This window comes from Nomascus leucogenys, chromosome 6 (genome assembly GCF_006542625.1).
Source record: "Nomascus leucogenys isolate Asia chromosome 6, Asia_NLE_v1, whole genome shotgun sequence".
Classification (NCBI taxonomy): Eukaryota; Metazoa; Chordata; class Mammalia; order Primates; family Hylobatidae; genus Nomascus; species Nomascus leucogenys.
The window spans coordinates 98,573,170-98,585,351 of NC_044386.1; the positions used below are offsets into that span (position 1 = coordinate 98,573,170).

Here is a 12,182-nt window from a genome sequence, read left to right on the forward strand (position 1 = left end):
CCGCTGGCCTTTCAGGGAGGAAGCTGTCTGCTTGGACATTGGTAAAATGGCTTCCTGCTGAAACCAATTCTTTATCAGACACCAGCTAGTCTAGTTAAACAGATGGCTTTGTAGACGCCTCTCAACTCAGGCACTCTGTACTTGCCCAGCAGATTGAGCCAAAGCTTCTAGTAGGCTCAAACCTGGTCACAGAATGGCCTGGAGTTAGGCCTATCATGCTAGGCTCTGTGGCTTATGCCATGGGGCACCCAAGTCAAAGAGAAACATGGAGCAGCTGCTGGCACCATCAATTTTACTCAAAGATTGAGAAAAGAAACAGCGATGAATTTTTGTACACATGTGTAGCCGGAAGGAGCAGGATCTAGTTTTCCACAGGAGTCAAACCTGGTCTAGAGGCAAATGGAACCTATATAAACATATGTGATTAAAGTATGAGTCTTTAACAGAAATTTTCACCAGACCATCATCTGCTACTTTTAACCCTGTTCTGTTCTCTTGTGCCAGGAGGGCTGCTCTTGTGAACACACCTGAGGATCTCTGACTAGTAGTGTTCTGGGGAAACGGCCCTGAACATGAGTGCATCTCATCAATTAGTTTTGCACTGATGTTCCTCCCATGATCTACTGCTAGGATGATTCAATACCTGGGCCAAGAGTTGGATGATTTGAAATCAATGTAGGGTCTCATTTTCAGGAATTCTTAGGCATTGGATGAATTCTAGGTCTGATTCTGCCACTGATTTACTCCGTTGCTGGGTAACTCCCTTTCTTTGCCTCTCAGTTTCTTGGTCTGTAAAATGGAAAGGCTGTGTCTCTGAGGTTCTGTTCAACTTTAACATCTGGTGACCTAAATAGCTCTGTCCAGGTGGGTATAATTCAGAGTCAACTATGATTCGTCTAGATCTAACTAAAATGTATTGGGAGCATACTTTCATATACATATACAATGTAGGGCTCTCAAAACCCCAGAAAGGTAGGTGTTATTATCTTCATTTTGTAGATTACAAAATGGAAACTCAGAGAAGTTCAGCAAGTTAACTGAAGTCACACAGCCAGGAAGTCATAGAGCTGAGATTCAGTCTCAGGCCTGTCTGTCTTCATGTCCAGGGGGCTGAGAACAGATAATATGAGTCCATACCAACTTGGCTTCCCCCACCCCTCACTTCCTGCCTACCCAGGAGCTCAGCTCTGGGATCTAGTGTAGTGGGTTGAGGGATGGAGGGGGGTTCTGGCTGGGGCTGGGGCTTGGGCTGCAGGCCTTGGGTAGGTATGGGTAGACACTGGCCGGAGAGGGGCAAGTTCTGAAGGGCTGAGAGCAAATTCTCTAGTCTGGCCTGGGACTGGCTCTTCTGCATGAGTTCCCCAGGCTCCATTTGAGCTTTAATCTTAAGGAGCTGCCTGCCCTTTGCTCTTCTTTCCACCTGGGAGCCCCTGCTCACCACATGGCTTGTCATTCCCAGGGACCCACCCTCAAAAATTCCTGTCCACACTTCCCAGTCCTCAGAAACCATCTTCTAACACCCATTGGCTGAGGGTAGGGAAGGAAGAGATGTGCTAGAGAGACTGACAATTGTCTGTCCTGACAATTGGGAGGAAGACTTCAAGCGATGCTTCTATTTCAACCAGTTCAACCACCACCAGTCTGTGTCTTCATGCAGCAGTGGCTTTTGAGATCTCGGTTGTCTTTTCAGAACACTGGGGCGGCCTCAACTACTTGCATGACGCTGGGCAAGTGAATTTCTCTCTCTGGGCCTCAATGTCCCCATCTAGGCAATCACCAGCCGTTGGGCCCTATGGATGGCAGGTTCCTGCCGGCAGTGGCATTTTAGGATTCACTATCATCTGCTTTATCTTCCTAGAGGCAAGGGGCTGTACCAGATGCTTTTGGAAAGCGCACCAAGCTTAAAGGTGGCTCTCTCTGCAGGTGCCCCTCCTCCCTTCACGCCAGAGGCTCACCTCCACCCCGCCCGGGCTCCCTGTTAGAGCCAGGCCTGGCTCTTTAGCCTTGCAGCTCAGGAAACCAGAGCGCAGCGCTATAGCCGCGACTGCGGCGGCGGCGGCGGCGGCGGCGCAGGGGGCGGGGGAGGAGAGAAGCGCCCACTTGTCCCGCTGCCTCCGCAGCAGCCCTGGCCCTAGCCCCGGCGCATCAGAGCGGTCCTTGGGAATCTTTGGGCTCGTTGCTCCGGCGGCCGCCAGCTGGGAGCCCACCACCGCTCGATGGTACCGAACCTACCCGTGTAGCCCCGCAACCCCAGCCCAACTCCGCGGAGCTAGCGCAGGCTGCTCTCTGCCCTCAGCTGCGGCGAGGCAAGGGCTGGCAGCGCTCGGACGCCTCCGTCTTGCCCTTCCCATGCCTAAGCGCGGGGAATTACACGTTCCTGGTGTGGAACAGACGATGGGGCTATTAGGGCTGGGCGGTGGGAGTGGGGGTTGGGAGCACCATTTTTGGCTGGACGTGTGTCCAGATTCATCGTCTCTGTCTGGTCCTTAGGACCCCATCTTCCTCTGCATCTCCAGGTGTCGGCCCCCCTGTACCCGCCTCCCACGGGGCTCGTCCGGCGAAGGGCAGCCGCAGCCCACATCTACTCCCCGCCCTCAATCCCTGCCCCCTCTGCCCGCCGCAGTCACTCGCCCGGCTGGGAGCAAGCCTCCCCTCTCGCTGAGGGTGCAGACAGCGCCTAGGGCGCCAAGAGTAGAGGGGCCAAAGTTCAAGCGTCATCAGCCAGCTGAAGGCCCTGAGCCCCCAGGGCCGCGGCCGGGACGCGGGGAGGTCAGGACGCGACGCTCGCCTCACCTGTTTCTCCAGCGGCTCCTTGGCCGACAGCGCCGGCTTGGGGGAGGGCGCGCGGTCGCAGACGCAGCCCTCCAGCAGGTAAAGCCCCGAGGGCCGCGAGCTCGAGTCGCTCTCGAAGTAGAAGAGCAGGTTCTGCAGCAGCGCGAACCACTTGGTTTGCCATTTTGTGTTGTCCGAACTCCGCTTGCTCAGGTAGCCTTTGCGCGTGCCGTCCTTGCGCGCCAGCAGTCCCAGGGACGCGACGTGGCCATCATTCAGCCGGATCCCCTTCTGCATGGTGCTCAGAGGCCAGCGAGACCCCACGCGCTTACATCTTCTTCGCGCAGCAGCCCCCCGTCCGTGCGCGCTGCGCGCTGCCTCTCTCTGGCGCTCGCTCGCTCGCTCCCTCTAGCTCTCCCCTCCCCCCAAATATCTACACTCCAGGATGTGGCGCCGAGCCGCGACTTCTTGAATCCAGATACACCATTCCCCGCTGGAACCTCTTCTCCGCTCCGTAGAGCCCCAGTGCCCGGAAGATGCCGCCCGACCCTCCTCCGGCGCCGGGCAAACTGAGGGACTGGCGATCTGCGCGCTGGCGAGGGGCAGGCGGAGTCATGTGACGCCGATCCCTCGAAGAGCCCGTTTCAGCAGCGCGGACAGGGACACACGCACGCAGCCCCGCCGAGGCGCAGAGCCGCGCGCAGGCTGCACCTTGGCGCCTCCTCCGCCTCCCCAGACACACACACGCAGACGCACAGGCACACACACAAACCCTGCCCTCCCTCCCCTCATCTCCCCTTCTCTCCTTCGGATGTTAAAAAGCAAATCAGATCAATTTTCATTTAACCCAATGGAACCCCGAAGGCTCGCCATCCCGGGAGTTTGCGTCTTTGCGCCCCACCGCGGCGCACTGTAGACCTGGGGTTAAGTGCCATTTGTCATTTTCTCCTCCAAAGGCTCCCCCACCCCCTACTTTATTTCTAATACAAGGTGGAAGGAGGAAGGTGGGTGGCAAAATAGAGCTGCAAAAGCGTCCAGTCCTAGTCTTTGCATAGTCAGCCGGGTCACATTGAATTCCACCATCCGGCCGCACTCCCGGCGGCTTCCCCAGCTACCTGAGGACAGTACAGGGGGTGAGATGGGGTGGCGGTTGGTGAACGTTGGTTACTTTATTTTATATTATTTTGAGAGTTGCCATAATTACCGGCGCCACCCCCCCTGCACCCTGAGGTCTGGTTGGCGAGCCGCTGCCGGGAGTTTTCTGCAAATACCCCCCAAAGCCTGAAGGCGGGCTTCAAACGCAGGCGCCGGGGACCATGGGAGCCTTCAAATAGCTGCGCTGGCGCAATGATACCTTAATGATAGATTTTCCGTTCTTATTTTTAGCTCTCATTCGCCTACACAGTTACACGGCATTTATCCGAGAACGTCACAGCGCCCGCATGCTGCACCGGGAGGGCGCGCGGGCCGCCGGGCGAGCCGGGAGCTGGGGCGGGGAGCGCGCATCGCTGTCTGCCGCAGAGGGCAGCAGGCTCGCCCCGACCCAGAGCAAGCCGCCCCTGGCCCGGGCGCTTTGCAGCGGGGATGGGTGCCCGCGCAGTCCTCTGAAGGAAAGACACCATCTTTCCGCACAGAAACTGCGTACACCCCTCCCCCGACACACACACACACACCACACTCACCACACACGCACAGATACACACCACACACACCACACACCACACACCACACACACCACACACGCACACACACGTGCCACATACACCGCATACACAAACACCACACACCACACACACACACCATACACCACACACCAACACACCACACACACACCACACCCACACACCACACACACCACACATACACCACACACCCTACATACACACCACTCCCCACACCCGCACCACACACACACCACACACATCACACACAGACACCACACACACCACACACACGCCACACACCACACACAACACACACCACACACACACCACACACATGCCACACACAGATACCACACACACCACACACACCCCTCACACTTCCCCACACCCCCCACCACACACACACCCCACACATCACACACACCATACAAACACCACACACTACACACACCACCCCCACACTCCCCACACTGCACACCACACACACATACGCAACACACACACCACACATACCACACACACCACACACACTACACACACCACACCCACACACCACACATACCCCTACACACCCCTACACAACACACACCCACACACCACACATACACCACACACCAGACCACACACCATACATACCACACACACACACCACATAACACTCCCCCCCCCACAGACCAAACCTGGGCTGCACACACACACACACACACACCACACCCCATACAACACATGCAGCACACCACACACACACACACACACACACACACCCCTTAGTTTGGAGCCCTAGGGAAGGGCTTGGAAACCAGGCAGCCCTGTGTAGGTCAAGGAAGAATCCACGGAGAAACTCTGCTGTAGAGGAACGGAGCTGCCCCTGTCCTGAGCAGAGTGAGGCAGGCCTGTGTTCCTGGAGTGGGAGCATTTTGGGAGAGGAACTGGCCTTGTTAACCTTAGTCCTCCCTCTAGTGCCATCGTTCCAGTCTGAGGGACCCCAAGGACTCAGTGGTGCTGATTTTTCTTCACAAATAATGAAAATAGACTAGATGGCTAAGCCTTTTCATTCAGTCTTAATTTTCCCTACACTATCACCATCTTTTCTTCTCACTTGCTCTCTTCATGGAAGCAGAGTGCGCAGGATTGAGGTTCTTAATCTGGCCTTTCTTTGTCTAAACTCTTTTGTTTGGAAGTCTGTTACAGAAGCCAGGAAAACTTCAGGGAAAGGGCACTGTTCTAAGTGCTTTAGATCAATTAAGCCATTGAATCTTGATGCAACCCAATGTAATAAGTTTATTTTTTTCCCTAATGAGCTCCATTGTACAGACGGGGGAAACTGATGCATGGGAGAGTTGAATGACTTGCTCAGGACTGCTCAGCTAGGAAGCAGCGGAGGTTGGATTTGAACTGAGCAGTCTGTCCCAGAGGTCTTTTTAGAGCTAAGTGGGTGGTCCCTGGATTGCAGGGAGGTTGGCTTTTATCCCAAGAAGGGGTAGGATGGTCAAGAGAGGGTCTCCCAGGTAGGCTGGAGTCAAGGCTGAGCCTGCACAGAGGCTGCTGTGGCAGAGGGACTTATGGTACATAGGTTCTGAACCGGGGCTGCACGTCAGAATCACCTGGGAGCACTTAACAAGCACTTCCCAGAGATCATGGGTGGGCTAGCTACACTTTCATGGGTAATTGTAATGTGCAGTGAAGGTGGAGAACCGCTCATATATGGGAGAACTCATGATATGGTCATGAATCACCTGGGGATCTTGTGAAAATGCAGATTCTCTTTCAGTGGATCTGGGACAGGACCTGATAATCTGCATTTCTAACAAGTTCCCTGGTAGTGAAAAGCTGCTGGTTTGCAGACCACACTTTGAAAGTTCTAGGGCACTCGAGAGGTGGGAGGTGGTGGGATTCATTCATTCATTCACTCATTCACACACATTTCATTCCACTAGTGTTCATTTAGCCCTTCATCCGTGCCAGGCATGGGTGGGCCACTGGGGATACAGTGATAAACAAAATACAGTCCCTGTCTTGCAAGGGATGCCCAAGCATGCCTTGTCTGCCTGATCCTTAGTGTAGCAGGAAGAAAACTGTCTTCCCCTGGAACTGGGGGAGAGATTCTGATCAGAGGTGGCAGGCGGATTGCCTGAGCTCAGGAGTTCGAGACCAGCCTGGGCAACACGGTAAAACCCTGTCTCTACTAAAATACAAAAAAATTAGCCAGGCGTGGTGGCACACGCCCGTAGTCCCAGCTACTCAGGAGGCTGAGGCAGGAGAATTGCTTGAACCCGGAAGGCGGGGGTTGCAGTGAGCTGAGATCGCACCACTACAGTCCAGCCTGGGTGACACAGAGAGACTCTGTCTCCAAATAAATAAATAAATAAATAAAAAATGAACCCATTTCAGTGGGTCTCAGCCCTGGTGCACTTTGGAACCACCTGGAGATGTTTTAAAAATGTCTGTGCTCAGGCTGCACCCCAGGCCAATTAAGTTAGAACCTTTGAGGGTGGGCCCTGGGCATCTGTGCTTTTAAAAGCTCCGCGGGCGATTCCAATGCACAGCTGGGGTTGAGAACCACTGGTCTAAAGCCTGGGCCAAGAACATCTGCTCTCAACTCCCTCCTTCCCCTTGCTGGCATTGGGGAGTCTGAGCCACCTCCTTTTGCTGGTCTTGGAGTTACAGGAATTCCTGAGGGGCCAGTCCATGCTGGAGGGCTGGGCTTGGCTTAAAACCTCTGTGTGAGAAAGAGGGGGGTGGCATCAGCCCTGGCGCTTTGATGACTCCCATCTGAGCTGTGTGCATATTGATTTCTCTCTAGTTCCCACAGCCGGAAACCGGAGAAGAGCTCCTGACTGGCCTCTCTGTGGTCGTTTGCCTCAATGCTAGTCAGAGTTCAGAGCCCCTAGAAGGTGCTTAAGTTAGCTGGCTAAGAAGACACTGTTTACCAGGCTGGCCCCAGCTTGGGCTGGGGTGGGGAATGCCAAGAAGGGGGTAGGCATTCCCTGCCATAGCTGGTGGAAGTGGGCACACCTAGGTCTCATGTGTGCTGTCCACTAGGCCTGAGGTCAACCCTCCCTCAAAGGTGGAGAGGATGTCTACAGGAGCACTGTAGATGCATCTGGGCTTTGCCATGCTTCATTCCATTCTCCCAAGAAGGATTTGCATAAGGTTAATAACCCCATTTCACAGATGGGAAAACTGAGGCCCAGATAGTGGAAACAACATGCACAGAGTCTTACAGGGAGGAGCTGGGATGAGGTGTTCTGACTGCTCGTCCAGGCCTCATCCCAGAAGAACTGGCTTACTGGATTTCCCACCTCCCAGCCCTGTGGGCCGAGGTCTCTGTAGATAAAGGATCAAGAAGGAGAATTAAGGAATATTTTGGTGGGTTTGGTCTCTGCAGTTAGAAATGGCTGGCTAATGACAGGGACATTGCCCAGTTCCAAATCCTGCTAAGTCTTCATGTGGGATTTCGATTAGACTTTGGACTGGAGGTCAACTTAGGTATTTGTTGAGATGGGTGTTCTGTGGGTCTGACTGGATGGGAGGTGCCTGCTAGTGAGGATTTCTAGTGTGTGTGTGCGTGTGTGTGTGTGTGTGTGTGATGGGTGTTGTGTATTGCATGTGTGGAAGTTTCTGAGTGGTATGGTGTGTATGTGTGTGGGGCATGCAGCGTGTATGTGGATGGAGTATCTAGAGAACCTTTGCTTCTTTGGCAACATATTCCAAAAGAAAAATGTAGTTTCCATGTCATTTAAAGAAATTTAGACTTAAGCACAAGGGGTCAGAAGCAGACTTGGAAATGGAGGCTTTGCCCATGGGGATTTACTACTCCAACTTTGGGCTCAGTTGGTCATCTTTGCCCAGGCATCCAACTGCAGACACCAGTGATTTACGCTTTTGCTTTCTAGCCAATGAAAATAGCCATAGTATTCCGTTTGATTAAAATTACTGCAGGCTCTTTGTAAAAAGCTAAGACAATATAGAAAATAAACAGATAATTTCTCTAATGATCTTTTTTTTTTCTATACAATCCTCTTTTCCTAAGTAAATATATTTACCAAAGTGTGTTTCTGGAATACAGAAACTATGCTATGCTATTTTATGATCTCAATCTCTTGCTGTCTCCTTACTTAACAGTATGTGGGGACATTTTAAATACTGCTACAAATTTAATTAATGGATTCTTTCTGATTGGGGATTTAGGTTGTTTTCAATTCAAAGTTTTTGGAAATAATGCAATTAATATCTTGTTATATACACTTCCCTCTCTTAGGCTGAATTTCTGAAAGTGGCACTTCGGAGTTAAAATTATACACATTTATAACATCGGTTTGTATTACTTGATTTCCAGAGAGCTTTTACTCCTTACATGGCTACCAGCAGTGGATGAAACAGTCCATTTCTCCATCCACTTGTCAATCCTGGATATTAATATTGCCAATCTCTTAAATATTTGCCCATTTTGAAAGGGCAAAAAATGATATTCCTTCTTGTATTAATTTTAATTTCTTTTTAAAGTTGTGAGGTTAGACATTTTAACATGTTTACAGTCATTCACATTTGTTCTTTTTGAATTTTTGTTTTATATCTTTATTTTGGCAGTTGTGTTTATATTTTTCTTGTAGATTTATCACAGTGTTTTATATATTAGGGATATTAACCATTGGCTATCATACATGCTGGAAATAGTGCTATCTTTTTCTCATTGTGGTAAAATACACGTGATGTTTACATGTTGGTCATTTTTAGGTGTACAGTTCAGTGGTATTAAATACATTCACCGTGTTGTGCAACCACCACCACCATCCATCTCCAGAACTCTTTTTATTGTGTAAAACTGAAACACTGTACCCATTAAACAACAACTCCCCATTCCCCCTTCTCCCCAGTCCCTGGCAACCACCGTTCCACTTTCCATCTCTATGAATTTAGCTATTCTAAGTACCACGTAAGTGGGATTGTTAAGGAAGCAGAAGCCTAGGAGAGCCAGAGTAAAGCCATTTTAAGTTCAGCTCCATCTTAGAACTAGCAAGGCACATTCCTTGCCAGTCGCAACCCATGGTCCAAAGATGTTTATAGTTGAAGAAAACCCACAAGGACACACACCTACAACATCAGAAAGCCAGATGTCTGAATACCCATAACAACATGTGCTTTCAAGATAATAATAGTTAGGCTTCAGTGTACTCACACACTAAAATGTCAAGGATAGTTTTCTTTAAATCAATAGAATAATGAATTTTGTCATGCTGCCTGCTCACCCGCATGTAGGCACAGCTTAGTTTTGTCTTTGCATAGACAAGACCCTATAAAATAAAATCTTAAAGACGGTGCATTTCTCTTCTTGCTTTCCGAGGACACCCCACTCTGTAATGCAATTGCTTTCAATAAGCTATCTCTTCTCACTATACTCTGTGACCCACCTTGAATTCTTTCCCGCCTCAGATCCAAGAATGCTCCCTTGGGGTCTGCAGTGAGACCCCTTTTTCTGGTAACTGAATCATGCGACAGTATTTGTCTTTTTGTGACTGGCTTATTTCACTTTGTTGTTTGTATTTTAATCCTGTATATCCATATCTATATGTTGTGTATGTTGTAACAAATTTTAAATGAATGTTGACAAATCTTTTTTTAATAGTTTCTGATTTTAGATCGCCCCCCTACCATGCTAGCTCAAGATTGAAACATTTGCTGTATTTTCTTTTGTAGTTTTATTTTTTGCATTTATCATTTAATTCATTTGGATTTATTTTTGAGAAAGGATTAAGGTTAGGGTCTGGCTTTATTATTAATTTCCTCAAATGGCTGGCAAGTTGTCTACCACCACTTGTTTGAATAATTCAAACTCTACTACTGATAAGAAGTAGCGTTTTTATCATATACCAAATTCTTGTCTATGTTTGGGACTATTTCCAGATTTTACTTTTTGTCCCATTGTTCTGTCCATCTGTTCTTATGCCACTGACACATGATTTTATTTCTTATTGCTTTATTATTCATTTTGAAAGCTGCTAGTACAGACACATCTTCATCACTTTTCCTCCTTATACTGTTCCTGAATATTCTTTTGTATTTACTTTTCAAGATTAATTCATACTCAGTTTGTCTAGTTTCAAAAAAGTCTCATTGAGATTTCAGCTGGAATTACATTGAAAATATTTATTAGTTCAGGAAGAATGAAGACTTTTATAAATGTTTTGTCTTCTTATTCAGGAAAAAGGTATCATGCCAATTCTTTGTTTTTAAAAATCTTTTGGTGGAATTTTATACTTCTCCTTATACCTATCTTGCATATTTCTTATCTAATTTATTTCTAGATATGTTTTGCAGTTACTGTTGGAAATATGATCTCTTTCCTATTTTTTTTTTTAAAAAAGGGGCAGTCTTAGTATATAAGAAAACGATTGCTATTTATATATTTATTTTTAAGCTGTTATTGTCCTGAATCCTGAATCATTCTTGTTTCTAAAATTTTAATTCATCTGTTTGAATTTGCCAGCTAGACAACTGAAGTACATTAATATATTTTCCAATATTTAGGCATGCTTGTATTTCTTAGATAAACCCCACTTAGCCATGGAGAATTTTTACATTATCATTGATTTAGTTAGTTTTTCCTGTCTCTTTTTGAGTCAGTCTTGGTAATTTATAATTTCCAAGATAATTTATTTACATTTCCCAATTTATTAAATAGCCCTACCAAATATTATCTTACAGTTTTTCTAATTTTCTCCACTTGTTACTTCCCCTTTTTAAGGGCTGATTTTGTGTTTTTATATTATTTGTCTTTTCTTACAAGAGTTTAAATCATATTATTAAGACTTCCAATTCATTTGTCAATTCTATTGTTCTTCTAGCTCATTAATATATACCTGTATGTTTATTTATTTGATTATTTGTCCTGCTTTCTTTAGATTTGTTTTGTTGTCCCCCCAACTTCTTGAATGCTTAGTTTATTTTCATTATTTCTTGTTTAATAATAATAGTGTTTAAGACTACACCTTTTCTTGTAAGTGCAGATTTCTTCCAGATACAACAGGATTGCTATATAAATTTCTGATTACCACTATATTAAAATAGTATGAAACTGATTTATTCTTTAGGTAGATATTTATCAAAGTTTAACTGAGTACTTTCTGAATTTCCAAGTCAATTTTTTTTGCTTGCTTTTGCTTATTTCTAGCTATATTGCATTGTTCTCAGAAAAATGGTCTGTATTATTTCTACAGTTCAAAATTTATTACCGTTTTTGTTTTGTCCTGTATCTGGTCAATTTTGTGATTGTTCCATGGACTTTGGGAAAGGGAACACACACTCTTTTCACAAGGTGTAGAGTTGGACACATATCTAGGCACATATCAGTTTAATAAATTATATTATTCAGGAACAAATCTCTGATACTGATCTCTGTTTAGCGTAGGTGCAGCTGTGCACCGAAGTTGCAGATGTTTGTACTGTCAAGAGCACCAGGGCTGGAGAAAGCTGATATTTTTCTCCTCTAATGCTGTCCAGTGTCCCTGAGGCTCAAGGACTTGCTAAAGTCTAGAGCTCAGCAGCAGGCCAGAAAACAAACACAAAGGGCCCCTGAGTAGCCAAAAGGAAGACCACTAATGTCCATGTACTCCCAAGCTCTGATGTTACCAGAGTTAAGCCCCCTAGGTCATAGCTCATTGCCTCTGTGTTTACATTATACAGTGCCTTTTAGTGAATCTGGTGATGCGGCTTCCTAGAACATTGAGGATTGGGCATGAAAAACTC

The 12,182-nt window shown here is 47.6% G+C and overlaps 1 protein-coding gene across 6 annotated transcripts in view; it reads right to left on the bottom strand.

Annotated features, from left to right (window-relative positions):
- Positions 1 to 3,508, bottom strand: part of RASGRF1 (Ras protein specific guanine nucleotide releasing factor 1) — a 127,282-nt gene extending 123,774 nt beyond the window's left edge. For all 6 annotated transcript variants that reach the window (XM_030814885.1, XM_030814884.1, XM_030814883.1 and 3 more), the window contains exon 1: positions 2,794 to 3,508. In XM_030814885.1, the coding sequence (XP_030670745.1) occupies positions 2,794 to 3,069 (276 nt within the window). In that variant the 5' untranslated portion in view covers positions 3,070 to 3,508. The remainder of the gene's footprint in view (positions 1 to 2,793) is intronic.
- Between the last annotated feature and the right edge of the window lie 8,674 nt (positions 3,509 to 12,182).